Here is a 21977-nt window from a genome sequence, read left to right as displayed (position 1 = left end):
AGGAAAAAAAAACTACTTTTGGAATGTGTACAATATTACTATTTCATTTACAATAAGAAAAACTTGGGAGCTTTACCAAACTACAATGCCTCCTAACCATCTCTGGAGATTTAGAAACTTTTTTTATGTTTCTAAGATTTTATAGATGATTCTAAAGTGAATTAAGTGAAAATTGTTAAAGGATTGGGGAAAACACACACACACACACACACACACACACACACACAAACACAAAATCATTTAGAAGACAGTAATTGGGAAATCACTTAGAAGACAGATTCATGGACAAAAGTGCTACCCAAATACTGGGTAGCAAGATTGTTTGAGCATTCAAAGGAAGTTCTTTCTTGAAAGTGAAAGAATAAACTGGAGACTAGAACTAGGTTTGAAAACTCCCTAAAAGTTGTGGGAATATTAAAAAGAAATTTGGTTAATATATGTCAGTGTCTTATTTTATAGGGAAACAAGAGAGCAATTCAGAGCAAGGATAGAACAAAGAAGAAAAGCTTTGCAGTTACATTTAGAACTACCTGGAAACTCTGCCAATTTTACTGTGAAGACAGTATATATCCATGAAATCAACTAATTTTTAAAAGTCAGGAGAAAAGTATCTAGAGGAAAATCTAAATATAATTCACACAAAGTTAAGGCTTAGACAAATTATTACAAAAATAGAAAATGTCAGAATCAAACTCTATGTGTACTATGTTGTATTTTTATTTGGCATTCTGGGGTTTAATAATTGATAATTCTATTATTAACTAGTAATCTCTTTTAAAACATGTATTTAAACGATTTGGTACATTCTAAATATAGTTTAAAATGACCTTCATTTTATAATGATAAATGCTCACATACATGCATAATGGTCTCATAAACACTTACATTTTACATGATACTGTTAATACTTTAATGTAAATAAGGTAGATATCTGAAATACTTTTGTGCAAAAGAACATGAAAGAGAAGCTCTAGACATAAATGGTTTGCTTCAGAACCTCCAACTTCAGAATTCACACCCATGGTTTGTGATCCTTGAAATTTCCCATTGCACATTTATTCAAGGGTGCTTTGTATTAGTGGTTATTTCTGATTAGGCCTAGTGAAAAACTATGCCCACATGTTTCAAAGTCTGTACTATGTTAAGGTCTTATTTATTAAAAAAATAATAATAAGGAAAGAGGGCTCAGATATTTTGTCCTGAATAAAAATGGTATCAGTTGTTTATTCAAGAGCTCAAAAGGGGCAAAACAACTTGTCATTGGACTTCATGGAAACAGGAGTAAACAAACTCTTCTAAAAGCTGGTCGAAGTTTCAATGTTAATTAGTTTCATGTTACTATTTTACTCAAATGTCCATGATGTAAAGTTGTCTTCGAAGAGTGCTGTACTTCATTTTCCTATTACGTAGAATTGAAAATTTTAACAAAAAAGAGGCGCTGAAAGTTATAATTTTGCAAAATTCTCTTTGTGTTTAACAAGGCAGTATTAAACGAACAAACATTATAAAGAATTATACTGAGTAAACATACAAAATATTTTAAATTGTATACATATGAAATAGATTTCTCTGACTATAGAGAAATTAAATATTGCTTTTCAAAATGGATGATAAATGCAATAAACTCTTATAAAGAGTAGCCTTATAAAATCTACTGGAAACATTTTTACCAAAACACTTCAAAGGTAAATGCTAGTAATCTTCAGGGAAGATAGTAGAATTGATTTCTGGGTCATCATCATTGTCATTTTCAACTTTTTCATCACTTTCTTCAGGAACACATTTGCCATGTGTTTTTTCTGGTTTCTTTCTCTTAGGATACGATGACTTATATTTCTCTTTGACCTTGGGATGTGAATCAGTAATTGTTTCTTTCTCCAAAGCATGTTGTAGGGAGTTGTAAAACCTGCAAACAAGGAAGTATTATTGCTACATCTGTGCATTTTGGAAGTGATGACTGAAATACAACTAGAACTTCTAGATTATGTAAAACAACGTCCTATTATGACCCTTAAAATCAAAGCTGAAGTCAAAGAAAATATATGCTTTTTGCCTTTGTCATTGCTAAGCTAGTAAATACTTTTCAGTTTAGAAAAATCCTGACAAGTGGGTTGCAATCACTTCTAAACAACCTTCATTCAATCTTAAATTCCATTCCAGATATAAAGGTAGAGGGAAAAATATTAAAATAAGAAAAAGAAACAGAAGTATTATTTTATTAAAAATCATAAATGCAACAGGGTACCAGTGGCTCACTCCTTAATCCTAGCTACTCAGGAGTCTGAGATCTGAGGATCATGGTTTGAAGCCAGCCAGTGTCTGAAAGACTGTGAGTTTATCTCCAATTAATAACAGAAGAAACTGGAAGTGGAGTGATAGCCTGAGCTCTCAAGAGGCTCAGGCCAGTGCTCAGGCCCTGAGGTTAAGCCCCAGGACTGGCCAAAAAAAAAAAAAATCATAAATGCAAGAGACTTATTTTACATCATTTATAATTTATACAAGGTTACTGGTACAGATCATTTCTACCTAACTATATGGATCACTTTTATATAACTGTACAGATAAACTATAAAGGAAGTACATCAAAGGCATCTTGCCATCAGCTGAGATTTGGAAAACCTTGCATATATAAGGAGAAGCAACTGAAGTCATGAGCCAGAAACAGAAGAAATCTAGAAAACACTATTTACCAAAAAAGGACAATAAATCCTCAGAAAGCTCAGGAGCACTACAACTGGGAAAGAACGCAGCAAAGTGATGTAATAGAATTCTTCCTCCTCTGCCATCTGCATAAGTCAAACTATTCATTAATCTCTATTATGGCTTACATATCAGCAGCCTCTTTTGTTTTCCTCTTCTTTTTGCCTATCATGAAATTCCCCCCTTTCTCTCCTATAAAAATTCTGCCTGCAATTTTAAAGGCCAGCTCACTGACTTGTTCCATGAAGTACTGTTTGAAAAATTAGAATTCTCTGAATAAAGTAACTCTCCTCTTTGGGAATCCTAGAGTATTTTTTCTTTCTTAGCATTTTGCAAGTTGATTTATAGTTATTTTGGAGACAGTCTGGAGCCTTAATTTATGCTGGTGTAGCTATCCCAGAAAGGCCTATTTCAGATTCTTCTTTGAATTCCAATGCCCAGCAGTGCTGTATAAGCACTTACTCATCCCCACTCAATCACCTTTATGACGGAATTAGGGAAACCCTTGGTTTAACTGTTGCCAAGAACCAAGTATTATCGAACCTGGGATACACTGAGAGCAGAACTAAACTAGGTCACACATGAAGCTCCCACGAAACTTGAACTGTGGTGTGGCAGAGCAAAGAGTTGCCGACAAAAGGTCTTGCCAGTCTGTCATTCAGCCATTTATATACAAGTATTAAAAATCACCCATTGCTTAACTCAAAATAACCCAAACTTAAATGCAAGAACTGAAACTACAATTATTTTTATCTTTTACGTCAACTTTATTCTTAGGGCCAACCTGTGAGTTAACAAACCCCACATAACCAACTATTGTGGGAATCATATTTCTTCTCATATTACCAAAATCTCACACTCAGCAACAAGTTCCAGGTTGCAAAAGAGGATTTAGTTTATACCTGTCTGTAAGGCTTTGTCAAAACTCTTAAAAAAAAAAAAAAAAAAGAAAAAGTCTCAGTACACTAAATTTGGCAATGATTTATTATGTATGACACTCAAAATATACAAGACAAAGAAAAAAATGGATAAACTGCACCTTAATTTATATATATAAAAATACCACATGTAGAAAGATGACCCATAGAACTGGAATATTATCTGCAAAGAAAATGTATTGATAAGGGATTAATATCCCGAATATAAAGAACTCCTTCATCTCAACAACAACAAAAAAGAACTTCAAAAATTCAACTTAAACAATGGGTAAAGAACTAGAATAGATACTTATCCAAAGAAGATAGACATATAGCCAATAAACACATGAAATGATGTCAAATATTACTTAATCACTACAAAAATTTTAAGCAAGACTATAGTTATACAGCACTTCACACCTGGCTAGATTAGCTATTACCCCAAACCAGAAAATAAGTGTTGGCAAGGATCTGTTTCCACTTTCTCACTGCTGGTAATAACATATAATGGGTATAGCTGTGTGAAACAGATAGTATTGAGGTTCTTCAAAAAAAATTACATGAATTAAAATGTGACCTATCAATTTCACTTCTAGATATATATCTAAAATAACTGAAAGCAGGGACAGATACCTGTGCACTGATTTTGAGAGCAGAATTATTCACAGTAAGTAAAAGGTAGATATTATTCAAATGTCCATAGACACATGAATAAACAAAACTGGTCTACAAATGTAAAGGGGTATATTCTTTTCTGAAGCTGAAAAAAAAATACTGATACATGGTGTAGTAGCATAGATGAGCCTTTAGGATATTAGTAAGTGAAATAAGTCAGACACAAGAAGACACATATGATCTTACTTACATAAAGTATCTGTAACCGTCAAATTCAGAGACAGAAAAGAGTGGTGCTCTCCAGGGGCTGGGAGAATGAATGATCAGCAGTGGGCAGTAATTGGTTAATGGGTACAGACTTTCTGTGTAGCATGATGGAAACATTCTGGAGATGGATAGTGGGGACTGTTACACAGCAATGTCAATGTACTTAATGCCATTGGAGAAATTGGGAAATTCCATGTTATACATATTTTACCACAGTTAAAAAAAAAGTTAAAACAATATCAACCTACTGGAAGTAGATTCAATTACTTTGCCTTTCATATTCTATTCTTAACAATATTATATGCCAATATATCTAGCCCTTTTATGCTGTGTTTTATTTAACATTTTCTTATTACATAGCTGATGAAAAGGGGAACATGGTTAATTTCATTCTACTCCTAGCCAACTGGTGGTTTCTTCAGATCCATGTCTTGACCTCTTATTAATAGACACAAAGAAAGCCTTCCTCTTGTAGTTAGTAAATAGATCTGCACACTTTGTATTTTCACCTGGAAATCATTACGTCTGAAATGACTGTACTGGGCCTGGTGTCAATCCCTGTCTCTTCCAGTCTCCAAGTCCAGTGTTTACAAAGCAGGCTGCTCCTTGCAGGCCTTGTCATTTCCTGCTACAGAAAACACAGGGACTCAGCTGTGCTCTTGAATAAGTCTTCCCACTCAGAGTGGGCTTGGGAACTATTTTAAAAAATACTTCTTAATTTTGATTTCCATTTTTGCAGACAATTTCTTGTTGCTCAAGTGTTCTTGTTTTGAGTAAAAAAAAGAAAATCTCCCATAGACATTTGAATTGTGAAACTGGTTTTACAACAGAATAATTTTAGTCTTTCCTGTCTGCGCAACTCATCGCCTCCCATATTTAATATTATTTATCTTTTCAGCATTAGAAGGTGGCTTGTAGCTTTCTCTTCACTTGGCTGAATATACAGCTGTTCCCCAAACAGCTCCCTAATTTGTTCACATTTTTTGAATTCACATGTAATCTTCTAATCAGTATCTTAAGACACTTTTTAGTCTTCTTTAATTTTTCCCTGATTTTATATGATGAGCATAGCTCTCTTGATAGCAGCATGCATACTATAATCTTAAAATGTATTTTTGAGTTAATGGATTTAAAGCATAATTTGATTTTAGAGTTGGTGAATGTAGCTCAATTAACTTCACCAGGTGTATAGTTAGTTGATCTTGGGCTATATTTATAATCTTGTTAAAATTCAAGTAAGGAAACAGAAAGAACTGAATTGCTACTTTCTATGTTTTAGCAAACAGTCTCACTGGATTACTGTCTAATAAATGTATTAAACTTTTATGGTATCAGTACGTTAATACGTAATAGCTCAAATCTATAGTCTGGTGACTATCTAGCTGCTCTTCATTTGCTTACTTGTAATCATTACTTTAATTACAATCTTTGCATTGGATCTTTTAACCAACCAGCTAGAAAAATAAGCTCAATTGCTCTAAGACATCCACTATATATAATGAATTAACTTCTCTGCGATGTATATAAAATGGTACATATTATATACTTTCCCTGGGAGAATTTAGAAAGTGTGTGATTAGTTTCTATGCCTCAAATAAGGAAGCGATGGTACTGGTATGATTCTAGGTTTATTCTCCTTGAGTGAATGAAGAAGGGCCACCCTACTCTAAGAGTCATGACATGACAAGGAGGGCCAATCTATGTTTCGTACCTCTGGCTAGTTCAACACCTACCTCATTTCCATGGGTTAGATCTAGAACTGTGATTATTGGCCAACTTAGGAAGGGGTATAGCTACCACTGTACATCTTTTAAACTTTTGTCCTATCCTTAAAAATAGCTATTTCCCTCAAGTTAGAGAACAGAAAGATTAAGACACAGAGTAAACTGGTGGGACCAGATTGAATAATTTGTCAGAATAAGGATTTGAACCCACTTTTGCCTTTTGAGATTAATTTTACTTCTTAGTACCATGTTACATAACTACCACTGGAACTTCTAGATTTTGCTGTTTCAAAAAAGTTCTAAATATTGCTAGGTACCAATGGCTCATGCCTGTAATCCTAGCTATTGAGGATGTTGAGATCAGAAGATAATGGTTCAAAGCCAGCCCAGGCAGGAAAGTCTATAAGACTCTTATCTCCACTTAACTACCAAAACAGTCATAAGTGGAGCCATGGCTCAAGTGGTAGAGAGCTAGTCTTGAGCAAAAAAGGTCAGGGACAGCTCCTAGGCCCCAAGCCTAAGCTCAAGCCTAAGGATTGGCACAAAAAGGAAAAAAAAAAAAAAGAAAAGAAAAGAGAAAAAGGTATAAATATTAAGTCAGGTGAGATGGCAAATGCCTGTAATCCTAATGCTTTGGAGGCAGAGATAGGGTGAAAGAAGTTCAAGGCCAGCCCACATATATAAGTTTTCAAAACAGCCAGATGCTGGCTGTTGATGCCTATAACCTTAGATATTCAGGAGACTGAGATCCAGAGAGCCATAGTTCAAAGCTAGCCCACACAGAAAAACTTGTGAGACTCCATCCCTAAAATAACTAGCAAAAAGCTGGAGGCATGGCCCAAGTGGTAAAGTGTCATCTGAGCAAGCATCAGAGTGAACTGGAGGCTCTACGTTCAACCTTGATACTAACAAGAAAAAAATGCAAGACTCCAGCTATCTAAGGAAGAGTGAAGCACAGTGGCCGGACACAGTAGCATGTACCTGTCAGCCACAGCAAGTTGGGAAAGCAGAAGTAGAATAAGACTACAAGTAGAAAAGCAGGTGAGAACATAAAAATGGTATGAATTAATATTTTCAAAGCTAGCATATAAGAATAACAGAAATATTTAGTTATACCTTCCTATTCGTTTCCTGTTTTCTTCCATTTTTTGATTTGCTATCTTTAATAGGAAGTCAATATATTCTTCTGTCACCATCAGATTTCCCTTATGGCTTAATGGAACTTCCAAGCCATGTGTACTCCGGACAGCCTACAAGGAAAAATAAATAATTTAAATTTAGATATGAAGACTAATATGATAAAGACACTAAAGATAACTAAATAAAAGTTCTCGTCAGGGTTGAGCTTGAACATAGTTTAGTTTTTCTATAGCATCTACAACTGTGCTTTGATACAATTTAATTGAACACAATTGAATCAAGGAAGATTAAGGACATTTCCTCATCACATGCAGTCAATCTAAAGAAAGACATTCTATATTTTGTCTTCAGAGAAGCAGAGTGTATCAAAGAATCCAGAGCTGAACATTTTATTCTCAGTTATGTCTAAGAAGCTTTAAATCTCAATTGAAAGAAAAGAAACAAAAATCTTAAAAGAATCAAGAGAAAGTAGAAAGGGACCAGATGCCACCATCCCTTAGTTCTGCTTAAGCTGGAAAGGGTTAGAAGATGAAAACATATCTCTTCTGTCACACTAAGGGGCTATTTTCTTTCTTCCTCTTCCCCTTCTTCCTCCCCCTCTCTTTCTCCTTTCCCTTCCTCCTTTCTTTCTATCCTTTCGTTGTTTCATTCTATCTTGCCTGCCATTTCCAGGGCTTGAACTAAGGGCCTAGGCACTGTGCCTAAGCTTTTTTTGCTCAAGGACAGTGCTCTGCCTCTTGAGCCACAACTCCACTTCTAGCTTTTTGGTGTCTAATTGGAGACAAAGGCTATCATGGACTTTCCTGTCTGAGCTAGCTTTGAACTGCAATTACAGGTATGGGTCACCGGAGACTAGCAGTGGCTGTTTATTTGTTTTTTATTTTTGCAATGCTTTAAGATAGCCAATATTAGCAGCCCTCGTATGAAACAGTCAACATATTCCAAATGGATTCAAACAGCTGATAAAGGTTAAAAACAAAGAGCAGAAAAAAGCAAAAAAAAAAAATCAATAAAACAAGACAAAACAAAAAAACCTATTATGAAGAGTAAAATAAAAATTCATCTTTGCTGGGCATCCGAAATACTCTAGCTCTCTTGTATGGCGCGAAAATGCCAGACAGTAAAAGTAGGCCCCTGCCTTTAAAGCTCACACTTGCCAGTAGTAAATAAACACAAGAACAAAGAAGCAGCAGAAGAAACACACACACACACACACACACACACACACAAAATGGAAGAACAACTAGTCTGAGGACTCAATTTAGGGGAAACCAGGATTTGAGTTGATTTTTTAACAGAAATCAGTTTCACCAGACATACCCAAAGAGAAGGGCCACTTTGGCCAGAGGAAGACACAGAAAAACAGAAGAGCAAAAACAGAACACATTTGGCAAACAAATGACCATATATGTCTGTACAGTCATATAGGTATACTTCGCCACATAGATCTATTAAAAAGATATGTATCTGTTTATATATATATGTTATATAGATATTATATATGTATGTATATATCAGAGATATGCATCTTTGAATAATAGGAAAAATCTTAGAGATATTCAAGTTTTTCAAAGGACTCTGAAATTGGTATTGGTTGGAAGGACTTACAGAGTAATATCTACAGTATGAAGACTAATCAGAAATAGCTATGAAAAGGGGAGTAAGGAACAAAGACTGAAGCAAGGGCAGCTGTAGAAGTCTTGGGGTGGAGTCAGGTATGAGAAAGGAGAGGCCAAAATTTTGATAGGATGTGCAACAAAGTAGACACAAAGAACAAAGAAAAAAAGGTGAGGCTCTGTTTTTGCTTAGTCCCAGATGCAGTGTGGTGGGGACACAAACCAGTACTGAGGGCTTTGATTTTCTATTTAGTCATGCTTTACAGATCTCTTCTTTTGTAAGGCTTCTTTATTTGGAAAGTAGGTTATTTGTTAAAAATAGAAAAATTCTAGAGAGCTAGAATAGTGGGTAATCTGATTCAGCTCCAAAGCAAATAATACATGCCATACCAAACACTAAATACCACAGGAGATCAGAACTGGGTAAAGTTAGTAAGGGTTGACTCAGCCAAGAAAGGACAAAAAGAATGTGGGATTTGGGGGCCTTACCGATCATCTAGTCCAAGGGTTGACATACTTTTCTGTGAAATAACAGATAGTAAATATTTTTGACTTTGTGGGTCATGTAGTATCTGTTCAACTATTCAGTTTTGCTACTGTGACACCAAAGCAACCATATCTAATGGCTAATCAGTGGGTGGAGTGGGATCTGGCTCCTGTGGGCTATACTTGACTCTAGGATAGTAGTTTGCTGGGCCTGTGGGAGGACTGAGAAATTCAGACCCTGAGAGGTTAAGGAGTTTGAAAAGTTCCTGGGGCATGACTGTGGTCCCATAGTATCACTAGGGAAGACTTCAGACGCCTCTGTGGCCGTTACCACGAGGGATATCATAATGCCTATTAAATTTGGCCCTGACAATTCACAAAAAGGAAAATAAAGGCAGGACGGAGCGAGGTGGGGCGCACAACCAGGCCCACGACCCGAGGCCGAGGCCACCGGCCCCGGTGTCTGGTGCCAGCCCCCACCCTTCCCGGTCCGGAGGCGCGTGACATGCGGCAGAGGGTGTGCAGCGGACCCGCGGACGCGGGGAAGCCCGCCCCGCTCTCGTCGTGCTGCCAGGCGCCAGCCATTCCAACGACCTCACGTGTGACCTCAGCCATCGAGCAGGCAGCAGGGCCTGAGCCGGGAAGGCCACGCCCCTTCCGTCCTGAGAGCACAAAGCCACGTGGGTTTACAGTGCGTTTGAGTCTGAAGTCCGGAAGTCTGGCCATGTGCACAATGTCGCGTCTTGTCTCACTTCTGGTAACCAAAGCCCACGTCTGTTACCTGAGCCCCAGCCTGCTCGTAAGGAGCTCAGCTTTTCCATACGGATGTTTCTGATACTATCATCTCCTGGCTGGGCTAACAAACCTGGCCGCTGGTGCCTGGCTTTACCGCTGGTGCCTGGCTTTACCGTGAAGCCCGTTCTCTGTGTCTCATCGAGGAGTACCAAGCACACTCGTACGAGTGTGTGTGCATCCACTGGTGAGCAGCCACTGCAACTCTCCTCATGCTACACACCTCACACGCTGTGCCTGTTCTCCCCAGCCCTGGCGCCCACCTCTCCACACGGGACCCCAGGGAATCGGAACGCCCTGGGGACCGCCTCGGTGCTCACACACCATGGGTCCGTCCGTGACTGTCTTAGGTCATTTATCCCCGTACCCTCAAGGTCCAACATGGTATGTCATAGTCAGCGCCTCCTCCCACGTCAACAGGGGATAATAATATTCCAAAGTAATAGGGTGCCACATTCTGTTAGTGGACCCCCAGTGCCCTACTCGTTAAGTGTGGTGAATCATGTTGTGTGGATATGGCTGTCTCTTTAGATATAAAAGTTTTACAAACTAGACAATATGAGATTTGAAAAGCCAGTTTCCATTGTGAAGGCGAGAAGTTGGATTTTTTAAGAGCCAGAATGTTAGCAGAATCTACCTGTTGTCTAAGCTGTAAATCCTGCTAATTTTACCAGCAATTAAAATTGTTTTGATTGAAAAAAAAAAGGAAAATAGAGAATCATGCAAGTATATTATAAATTAAGACTGTAAATGTACAATCTCTGGGCTTTGCCCTCTGAGAAGAGAATATGTTACTAGAAAGTTATTATTAGTACTACTTTACACTCAAAGAATCACTTTTTCAAAAGGTATCTTACCAACATAGTCTTGCCTCTTTTTCCCACTGTGATGCCAGAGTTCCTGAAACCAGAGTCAATTGCCACTGAATGCTGTAAGAAAATAAAACATTTTACATTCTGGTACTCTAAATAATCAGTTCAGTTCATTAGTTGTAGAAACATATATAACTCCAAAACCTATTAAGGATTTTTGGCTATTTGGACTATGCCTTAAAGTTCTACTAAAATTCCTACTGGACATATCAGAATACTGATTTCTGAAGTGCAAGAAAGAACAAACCTATAGTTTAATAAGATAGGCATTAGGCTAGAGATAGTTTACATAAAGCAGAAGACAACAAAAATATCCTACTAATAACTGTGTTATATAAAAGCAAACAAAATGAGTTAAAATCTAAATGGACGTAATTTTCTCTAAGAGTTTAACAGTGTCTTTCCCCATCCCCCTTAGTACTAGATATTCAACTCAGAGCCTTGTGTTTGCTAGGCTAGTGCTCTACCAATTGAGTTCTACTCTCAGTCTTAATGTTTTCAGATAGGTCACGAACTTGAACTCAGGGCCTGGATGCTGTCCCTGATCTCTTTTGCCCAAGCTAGTGCTCTACTATTTTCAGCCACAGCACTACTTCCAGTTTTTGAGTGGTTAATTTGAGACAAGAGTCTCACAGGGACTTTTCTGCCTGGGCTGTCTTTGAATCACAGTCCCCAGATCTCAGCCTCCTGAGTAGCTAGGATTATAAGTGTGTGAGCCACCACTGCTGTGATTCATGAGCTATTTTGCAGCTACAATAATCCTCTGTGTCTTGAGCAGCTGGAACAAAAGGTGTGCCCCCCTACTGAGGCACAACTATCCAATTTTCTCTGCCTCTTATATAGCTAAGAATACAGACATGGCAACCATACCCAGCCAACAACCTTTTTATTCTAAAGAAAACTTTGTTGAAATAGTATGAAAAAAGCATGTAAAACCCCCAAACCCTAAACTTATAAGACAATGTTAGTTATTTTGTTTTGTCACTCTAAAAAGTCTCTAAATGGTGCTCTGGGAAGCAGATATGGAGCTTCACTTTTCTGTAGCTCAGTGGTTTTCTTTTTGTTGTTGTCGTTGTAGTTATTCAAGACTACCACTCTACCACGAGCTACAACTCCATTTCTGGCTTTTTGGTAGTTAATTGGACTTTCCCACCAGGCTGTCTTTGAGCTGCAATCCTCGGATCTTAGCCTCCTCAGTAGCTAGGATTAAAGGCACAAGTCACTGGCACCTGGTTTCTACTTCAGTTCTTACTCAAGAATTACTTTGCCCATAGGGGACAATTCTGTAATACCTAGAGACTTGTGTTTCCCAAGTGCAGAGCAGCATTTCAGGGAGAGGGGGCTAGCATATAATGGGTAGTACACAGGACATCTTGACCCAAAGAATTATTTGGCCCTATATGCCAAAAGAATGAAAGGTGAAAACCTTGCTTTCCTTTTGAGTTTCTATCCAGTCTCTTGGTTTAAATAGCATAAGTATGCTGATGATTACCATTTCCAGTTCAGATTTCTAGCCTGAACATGACCATAACTTTCATAAACTCATAGCCAGTCTTTCTCATCTCATTCAGTTGTGACTTCAAATCCAATTAGCCTTGGTATTTTCTACCTCATTTCCTCTGCCCAGTTCCCATTGACTCAACCTTCAAACCACTTTTCATGCTCTCTAGTGTTTTATCACCATCCTCCACACTTGGAATCCCTGGATTAGTCTATTACTGTTGTTTCCTACAAACCATTCCTTACAGACCAACCAAAGGTAAAACCTATATTCTAAACCAGGCTGTGTAATTTCTATTTAACCTGACTACTGCCTTCATCTTTAACCTCAACTGGCCTCCCTTCTGATCTGTGAATACTCCAATACTCCAACCCTTTCTCTCGTCAATTTGTCTATTTTTGTTGATCCCTTTACCAGGACTAGTGTCTGAATTGTTATTATTTATCTTATTCCTAAAATAGCTACTTCCTAAAAATAAAACAAAACATTCTCAAGCTACTTTCTTCAAATATATATATAAATATATATCTTCCACTACTCTCAAATATAGCTCCTCAGAACATCATACTTATTACAATTAGACAATTACTGTCTGTCTCCCTCCCCTAAAATACAAATAAAAGCACATTAAGGAAGAAATATACTTTTTCTTTCCACTTTTCCTCAGTACCCAGTAGATTTCCTTGCATGTGCTCACTGAATTGTAAATGAGGGACTTTCTCAGTTTTTCCAAGTCTATTGCAATTAGTTCATTGAATGTTAAGATTCTCACTGAGGCTTTCAACCTAGAATATCAATGCTGAGTCTTTTCAGGCCTAGCAGAGTAGAACCTGGTATAGGAAAAGCAAAGTTAAAAGTTTGGGTAATAGGTTAAGTAATATGTTCTGGTATAATGAAAGAGTAAAACAGGAAGAAAGCAGAAACTTACACCACTAAAGATATCTCTTAGTGTTCCTTGTTCCTTAGGCCCCATTCTTTCTCTTTTGCCCTTCCTCTAGAGATGATTTCTCTAGGCTCATTTCTTTAAATACTGTGTAGTGGCATCTCCCCAAAGTATATCTTTAGTCCAGTACTCTGAGTTACAGATTTCTACCCAAACACCAGTTTGAAATTTTCATGTAGCTGATGTTATGCCTGTATCTATAGGGCTTCAGAAATGCTGTGCTGAATAGCCCCACTGTGACTGAATTTCGACACAGGAACTTTTAAGGTAGTAAATCCATTTAAATGAGGACCCTCTGGTAGTATTTAACTCAGTAGGACTGGTATCCTTCATAAGAAGAGATGCTAGTGACACGCACTCTGAGGAAAGGCCATGAGAGGCTACAGGATAAGCAGCTGTCTGCAAGCCAAGTAGAGAGACGTGAGGAGAAACCAACCTTGAGGTTGGATTCCCAGTACCCAGAACTGTGAGATAATAAATTCCTTTTGTTTTAACTTATCCAATGTATGGTATTTTCTTATGGCAATCCTAGCAGAAAAGCAAATGTGACAGTTGTCAATCACATTTCATATCCAACATATGACTAGAACTTTTGATTCCCACCTTTTCAAACTCCAGCACTCCCACTAAGTCGGTAAAAAGCACTTATAAACATCCAGGTGCTCAAGCCACACCTAAGGAGTTAGTTATCTTTGATATGTTTTTTTCTCTTCTTTCAAGCTGATCTTCCCCATGCACCCACCCAAATCTGGTGATTGAAACATTAAAAGACATCTTAAATCTGTTCCCTTTTCACCTTTTGTTGTCATGTTAGGCCAAGCCATCACTATTTCCCATTTTCTCCCCATGGTAGAGCAACATAGAAGGTTTTAGGACACAATTCTTACCAAGCTGCTCATCCTCAGCCTTGTGATAATTACCCTTTATGAATTTCTCCCTGCACTCAGAAAGCCCCAGCTCTTCATCCTAGTCTACAATGCTCTAAACAACCTGGTCCCTGTCTCTCATCTTCTCTCAGTGGGTTCTACCGGCTAAACTACTCTCTTTTCTGTAAACACATCAAGGTCCAAGTTCTTTCCTGCTCTGACACTCCGTACTCTGGTTTTCTTGCTTGCACTGTTCATTTGTCTAGTCCTTCTGCCACTTTTTAGTCTTAAAGAAACCTCTTTGACAGTCCTGTATAAAGATTTCCTTTTATGCTCTTCTCTATCATCAGCTTAGTGGCCCCCTCAAGGACATTTTGTACTTTACAGTCTCCATTTTCTTTATTTTCCTGTGCAATTGTTTATTTCTGCTGTCTTCCTTTAAAAGATGAACTAAGGCAGTCTCTCATAGTGCTCATCACTGGTGAGGGCCCCTAATTCCTGACAGACGAGGACTCAGTACATTGTTACTAAATGAATACTTATAATGCAATACAAGTTTATATGTAACTCACAAAAGATGTAAAAATGAACAGGAAGATAAACTAGACAATCACAACCAAGCAGATGTTTAATATTAATTCTAATGACGAGAAAGTTATGAGGAAGGCTAAGGGAAAAAACAGGAACCACAATCTGGATGGTATTTTTGCTAGTGATTATTGGGTACTTATTTTCTAATATTACAAATAAATAGACTGATCAAACACATGAACAAATAATTAAATAAAACAAAAGAGCAAAGTAATCTAGCAAACAACTATTTTTATAGGTGACTTAACGCTTAAAATAAGATCCACACACAGACCTATCAATTCAAGTGCAATTACAAATATTTACCAGAATCTGTGCATCTTCCAACTGCCGACACTGCACATGAAGAACCAGTGGCTCAAATTTAAAAATGGCATCACCTTTTGCTTTCTTCAGAGCTATCATCTAAATAAATGAAATGTGATCATATGAGTGAAACTATACTATAACTATACTATCCTGTCCTATAGTTTTCAGGCCCACTCATCCTATTTCTTCAATAACATCCCCTTTGCTTTGTTGATCCTTTCATTAAAAACTTGTTAATTTGCTTATTTTCTTAAAAGACTTGATTCTAACTCTCTCATAAATCTTCTGTATCACTTTTCCAACCATCACTGTGAAAAAAATAAATCAGTACCTTATTTAACTCCAGGAGTGTGGCACATAAAACCCACAGTAGGAGGACTAAATTCTTTGCAAGGCAGAGACGTTTACTCAGAAAGAAGGGTTCAAATAAGGGCTAACACCTTTCCTTCCTAGAACTTTGTGTTGGATACAGGATGTAGTAGTAAGCTAACCTGTCATAATGTATACAAAGAACTCAGGTCACAGCCAGTATACTTCTGTTCCCTCTGTATTGGGCACAAGAATATTTCCTTGGAATTATTTACCTACATGTGCAGACTCAGTAGAGCAAGCTCAGGACACATCTACTGCAGTACAAGGCTGGATGCATGCGGACACAATGCCATTTAGCTGCATTACAGATTTGCTAGGCTGAAGGTCTGACACATCACCAAGTGGTGGATTTTATACCATTTCTTTCTTCTAGCTTTAAGTAAACATACCACTTGAGCCTGTGTATTTGTTGTCTGTTCTAAGAAATCCTGATTATGCCCTGGCTTCTTCCTTGCGTGGAACTTAACTGCCTTTTGATTTTGGCTGTCCTGTTTTAGTTTATTGTGAAGCACAGCCTAGTGAAACATGTAGTATGTCAAAGCTAGAATTTACACAAGACAATTATTTCTGTCTGCTGGCATTTCTGGGCAATACTTTCACCTGTTCATACTATTTGATTCTGGTGGGACTGTCAATTATGACCCTATCACTCATCACTATGCCTATACATCAGAAGCCTCAGATGCCTATGTCTAAGAATATTTTATCATATCACCAGTAAAAATAAGTGATCTACAATGGAGAACACCTAATACATACAGGAAAACCCAAGATTCCTTCCCTGGGATGGATACATGAATACAAGGAAGTCTTTTATGCTGGGATTTCTGGAAGCTGTCACTTTTGCTACAAAGATTTCCTGTGGCAGGAGAAAGTAAGGGCCAACACACAGAGAAGCCAGGTCCCAAAGATGGAGATGAAGGACTTGCTTGGAAGACAAGATTTGAATACCTGAAGCAATAATGCCTAACTCCAGATCCATCTCTGTTACCTCTAGTACTTTAATCACCTTTTTTGAACCTGTTTTGCCTGAGATGTAATTGGATTTCTAATAATCATTGGTTATAAAGCATCTGCTTCAACTGAGGAAACTGAGCAAAGAATACATGGAAATTTTCTAGTAGTAATCCACATAAGTAATGGGTAACTTATTTGCAATACGTTATCCTTTCTCCTTCTATAATTTGTCCTAAGTTGTAGAGTCATTAAGTGGCAGGACTGAAATTCAAAATTTGGATCCAATGTGTCTAACATCATTATGAACTTCCTGCTATGCATAAGGTTGTGGTTTTTTGAGCTATAGTAAGAATGCATGTACACACTGTTTATACTTCCACACATTTTATCTCCAAAAAGTTTAAGGCTAGCCTTAACTACACAACAAAGTCACAATCAATGAAATGATTGATCAATCAATATTTTAAAGTATCTATGAATTTAAAAGTTTATTTATAAGTATATAAAAGCTTACCACATCATCTTTTACACAAGGTTTGTGTGTAACCAGTAGCCAGCAACAGTTTTGCTTCTGAACCTGAAAACCATTTATACCCTAAAACGATAATTTAAATATTCATAAGTACAACCATAGCATAATATTTAAGCATAAGCTTTATCAAAAACAATTCGATAAATTTTGAAGTAAATTTAGCCTCAAATAAAACTGAACCCAAATAACTTGACATATAATTTAAAAAGTAAAAGTATTCTATACATTTTTGAAATATAATCATGGACTAGACTTTATATATAGTCCTAAGTGGAGCTAAGATTCAAAAGGTCTGGGTTTTAAGAAGGCAAACATTTAACACTGACTTAAATATGACAAATGTTTATTTGCAGAGTTCCCTTAGGTATACACAGATCCTACCCTGAATACACTGGAAAAACAATGTAGGAAATCACATGGACAGAAACTACTATATTTCTATAAAGTATTTATTATAATTAGTGGACAGTAGATTGCTGCCTGGCCTTTGCAGCTGTATAAGTACTGAGTAACTTTGGTTTTCACTGTAAGAGTTTAGTAATTTACTAACCTAACATTGTGCTAGTGTTTACCTCAGAGCCAACCATGTGGCCCAATTTTACTAAGTTTATGGAATTTGATGGAATTATTTGGAAACTTATGACCTACCTCGTTTCATTTATCTAAGTTTCCCATTTTATTGTTTTCTTTTTATAAGTCACTACAAATGCTGAAAAAGAGTAAAAATAAATACAGTACAAGAAAAAAGAAACTCGGAACAGGCCTGAAGACCAATGGAACAGAATTGAAGACCCAGAATTGAACCCACAGAACTACGCCTACTTAATCTTTGATAAAGGAGCTAAAACAATAGTATGGAAGAAAGACAGCCTCTTTAACAAGTGGTGCTGGCAAAACTGGCTCAACACATGCAACAAACTAAAACTAGATCCTTATATATCACCCTGCACCAAAATAAATTCCAAATGGATTAAAGACCTTGAAATCAAAACAGGCACCCTGAAAACACTAAAGGAAGGAGTAGGAGAAACACTTGGGCTCCTTGGCACAGGACGGAACTTCCTTAACAAAGACCCTGAAAGGCTACAAATCAAAGAAAGGTTGGACAAATGGGACTGCATCAAACTGCAGAGCTTCTGCACAGCAAAGGACATAGCTCTCAAGATAAACAGAAAGCCCACAGACTGGGAGAAGATCTTTACCGGACATTCAACAGACAAAGGCCTCATCTCTAAAATATATGCAGAACTAAAAAAATTACCTTCTTCCAAAACAAAACCGCAAAGAACCAATAGCCCCCATCATCAAGTGGGCTAAAGACTTACAAAGAAACTTCTCTGATGAGGAAATGAGAATGGCCAATAGACATATGAAAAAATGCTCTACATCACTGGCCATAAAGGAAATGCAAATCAAAACAACATTGAGATTCCATCTCACCTCAGCAAGAATGTCATATATCAAGAAAACTAATAATAACAATTGTTGGAGGGGATGTGGCCAAAAGGGAACCCTACTTCATTGTTGGTGGGAATGTAAACTGGTTCAGCCACTCTGGCAAGCAGTATGGAGATTCCTCAGAAGGCTAAATATAGAACTCCCCTATGACCCAGCAGCCCCACTGTTGGGTATCTATCCAAAAGCCCACAAACAAAATCACAGTAATGCCACCAGCACAACAATGTTCATCGCAGCACAATTTGTCATAGCGAGAATCTGGAACCAACCCAGATGCCCCTCCATAGATGAATGGATCAGGAAAATGTGGTACATATACACAATGGAATTTTATGCCTCTATCAGAAAGAATAACATTGTTCCATTTGTAAGGAAATGGAAGGACTTGGAAAAAGTTATACTAAGTGAAGTGAGCCAGACCCAAAGAAACATGGACTCTATGGCCTCCCTTATTGGGAATAATTAGTACAGGTTTAGGCAAGCCATAGCAGAGCATCACAAGGCCCAATAGCTATACCCTTATGAACACATAAGATGATGCTAAGTGAAATGAACTCCATGTTATGGAAACAATTGTTATATCACAGTTGTAACTACTTTCAACGTCCTATGTGTATGTGTAGTTTCTATTATTGATGATGTTCTTGTATCACCTTCCTATGGTTGGTTGTACCTACACTATCTCTGTAATCTTATCTGAGTATATTGGAAACCGTATTTACTGGTATTGGAAGTAGGAAATTCAAAGGGAATACCAAATTTGAGAGACACGGTAAAAAAAGAGAAATAACTACAAAAGCAATACTTGCAGAACTGTTTGGTGTAAGTGAACTGAACACCTGGGGGGGGGAGGGAAAGGGGGGGAGGGAGGGGGGCATGAGGGACAAGGTAACAAACAGTACAAGAAATGTATCCAATGCCCAACGTATGAAACTGTAACCTCTCTGTACATCAGTTTGATAATAAAAATTTGAAAAAAAAAAAAAAAGAAACTACGTAGAGGTTCAGAAACAGTAGCTACTATCACTTACAAGAAGGCAGTGTGTCTTTATGTTGGTGTATGTGTATGTTTTGGTAAAGGAGGGGAAGGTTTGGAAAAGTGAGACTATGTAGAAATGGGGAAAATGGTACAGGAAAAAAACCCATAAAGAATAGCAAAAGCCAGTTAAAATGATGAGAAAGGTCAGTTTCAGGAACTAGCTGAAGGTGAAGAGTATTGAAAAATAGTTAAAAGGTACAGTACAGTAAAGGCCTGGATTTCTGATGTAAAAAATGCAATAAAAGTCAAAGTAAGTTACACACAGAATTCTGCTTTAAGAAGGCCAAGCTGGTCACCAGAAATGTGGCCCATGGTTGTAATATGTAACATGGTTGTAATACTCAAGAAAGAGCAATGAGACAAACATTAATGGGGGGGGGGGGGTGTCTCCAGGGTCTGAGAAAGGAACTAAAGCAAAAAGGGTGTGGCCCAAGTGGTAGAGCACTAGTGAGTGGAGACCAAACTTTACCTCGGTTAATGTACAACATAGTTTGAAGGAGAGAGAACAGAGGTTCAGTGACTTAATATAAAGTAACTGCAGGGCTGGGAATGTGACCTAGTGGCAAGAGTGCTTTCTTTGTATACATGAAGCCCTGGGTTCCATTCCCCAGCACCACATGTATAGAAAACGGCCAGGAGTGGCACTGTGGCTCAAGTGACAGAGTGCTAGCCTTGAGCAAAGAAGCCAGGGACAGTGCTCAGGCCCTGAGTCCAAGGCCCAGAACTGGCAAAAATAAAAGTAACTGCAAAAGTTCACTGGCATTAGAGTGGTAGAACAGAGAGTGGGGAGGGCATGAATGGGTATGATTGCTCAAGATGCCACGGATATGGTGGGAAAATAAATATGCCTTGTTATTTGGGAAATCCGTCAAAGGCCAGCCAATTCTGGACCTAAAGAGTGACCCTCTGCATGTGCTATCGTGGATGATCTAATAATATACACAGAAAACTTTTTTCTTTTTTTCGCCAATCTTGGGCCTTGGACTCAGGGCCTGAGCACTGTCCCTGGCTTCTTCCCTCTCAAGGCTAGCACTCCGCCACTTGAGCCACAGCGCCGCTTCTGGCCGTTTTTTCTGTATATGTGGTGCTGGGGAATCGAACCTAGGGCCTCGTGTATCCGAGGCAGGCACTCTTGCCACTAGGCTATATCCCCAGCCCCACAGAAAACTTTTTTAAAGGACACTTGTGGACAGACGATAAATATGTTAGTAAAAGCTCTTTTCTTCCTCCTCCTCCTCCCCCCTACCCCCTCCTCCTTCCGTCTTCTTCCTTCTTCTTTCTTCTTTATTTCTTGAAATATAACTCTCCTAACTGCACATAACCAATAATTCCTGCACCACAACACTTGTTACTGACTTAGCAGCGCTGTAGGGATGGAGAGGGCCACTAGGGGGCAGTGAACTTAACTCTGCAAGATGTTCTCCGAGTAGTAAGTGATTTGCTGGAAAGATGGAAGTCAGGAATCCTGAGTGAACTCAGTCAGGTTGGCATTCCTTTAAATTTCTCTAATATTTAACAACAACAAATTCTCAGCGGGATGCCGATGACCCGCGCGTGTAATCCTAAACTATTCAGGGGGCTGAGATGTGAGAATCGCGGTTTGAAGCCAACTGGAGCAGAAAGTCCGTGAGACTCTTCTCTCAAAGCACCACCAGTGAGCCGGAAACGGGCCGTGGCTCAAAAAAAAAAAAAAGACAAAACTTCAGGGGCAGCGCTCAAGCCTGAGTTCAAGCCCCTGAAGCGGCACAAAAATAAAAACAAATCCATTTCTCTTAACCGAGTTCCAGACTTGGTTCCGCCCGCGCAGTCCCCAGTTGGCTCCGTCCACCGCGGGTCACGGTTCAAGCCACCGAAACCACCCGCCTGGGGGTCCGAGGGCGGCGGGCCGGGGCGGGTGTGGGGTGCGCGGGCTCCGGGCCGCCCAAGCTGCCACCCGCGCAGGACCCCAGCCCGAGGGAGCGGCGGTGGGAGGGCGCCGCGGGACCTCACCCCGTCCAGGAGCAGGACGCGGCCGGCACAGGAACTGGTGGTGACAAACTGATCGCGCGAGTTGAGCAGCCGCACCACCTCCACCACGTCCTCGTCCACGCTGCCTTTGCGGCTGAGGTCCGCTCGCCTCAGACGCTGCGCTTTCCACCGCGCGAACTCCGCGCCGGGATCCATGGGTACGGGTTCCGGCCCGCGGCCTGCACTGCGAATGCGGGTGACTCGCCGGTCCCTGGTCGCGGCCATGTTGGTTCGGACGGTGGCCGCCGAGGCCCAGACTTCGTCCGCTCCGCA

At 38.9% G+C, this 21977-nt stretch overlaps 1 protein-coding gene across 2 annotated transcripts; it reads right to left on the bottom strand.

Annotated features, from left to right (window-relative positions):
• Positions 1-712: 712 nt before the first annotated feature.
• On the bottom strand, positions 713-21952 carry Tyw3 (tRNA-yW synthesizing protein 3 homolog). Of its 2 annotated transcripts, none has more exons than XM_048351600.1 (6): positions 21687-21951; positions 17183-17263; positions 15337-15435; positions 11115-11186; positions 7340-7473; positions 713-1906 (listed from the first exon to the last, which is right to left on the bottom strand). In XM_048351600.1, exons 1-6 carry the CDS (start codon positions 21927-21929, stop codon positions 1693-1695), a joined length of 843 nt encoding a protein of 280 aa, XP_048207557.1. In that variant the 5' UTR covers positions 21930-21951; the 3' UTR covers positions 713-1692. The 2 variants fall into 2 exon arrangements, with proteins under 2 accessions (XP_048207557.1, XP_048207558.1); XM_048351601.1 differs by lacking the exon at positions 713-1906 and adding an exon at positions 4211-5124 and having other exon boundaries at positions 21687-21952.
• Between the last annotated feature and the right edge of the window lie 25 nt (positions 21953-21977).

The sequence above is a fragment of the Perognathus longimembris genome, chromosome 7 (genome assembly GCF_023159225.1).
Source record: "Perognathus longimembris pacificus isolate PPM17 chromosome 7, ASM2315922v1, whole genome shotgun sequence".
Taxonomy (NCBI): domain Eukaryota; kingdom Metazoa; phylum Chordata; class Mammalia; order Rodentia; family Heteromyidae; genus Perognathus; species Perognathus longimembris.
The sequence above is the reverse complement of the archived record's forward strand: the minus strand, read 5'-3'. Positions and strand labels throughout refer to the sequence as shown.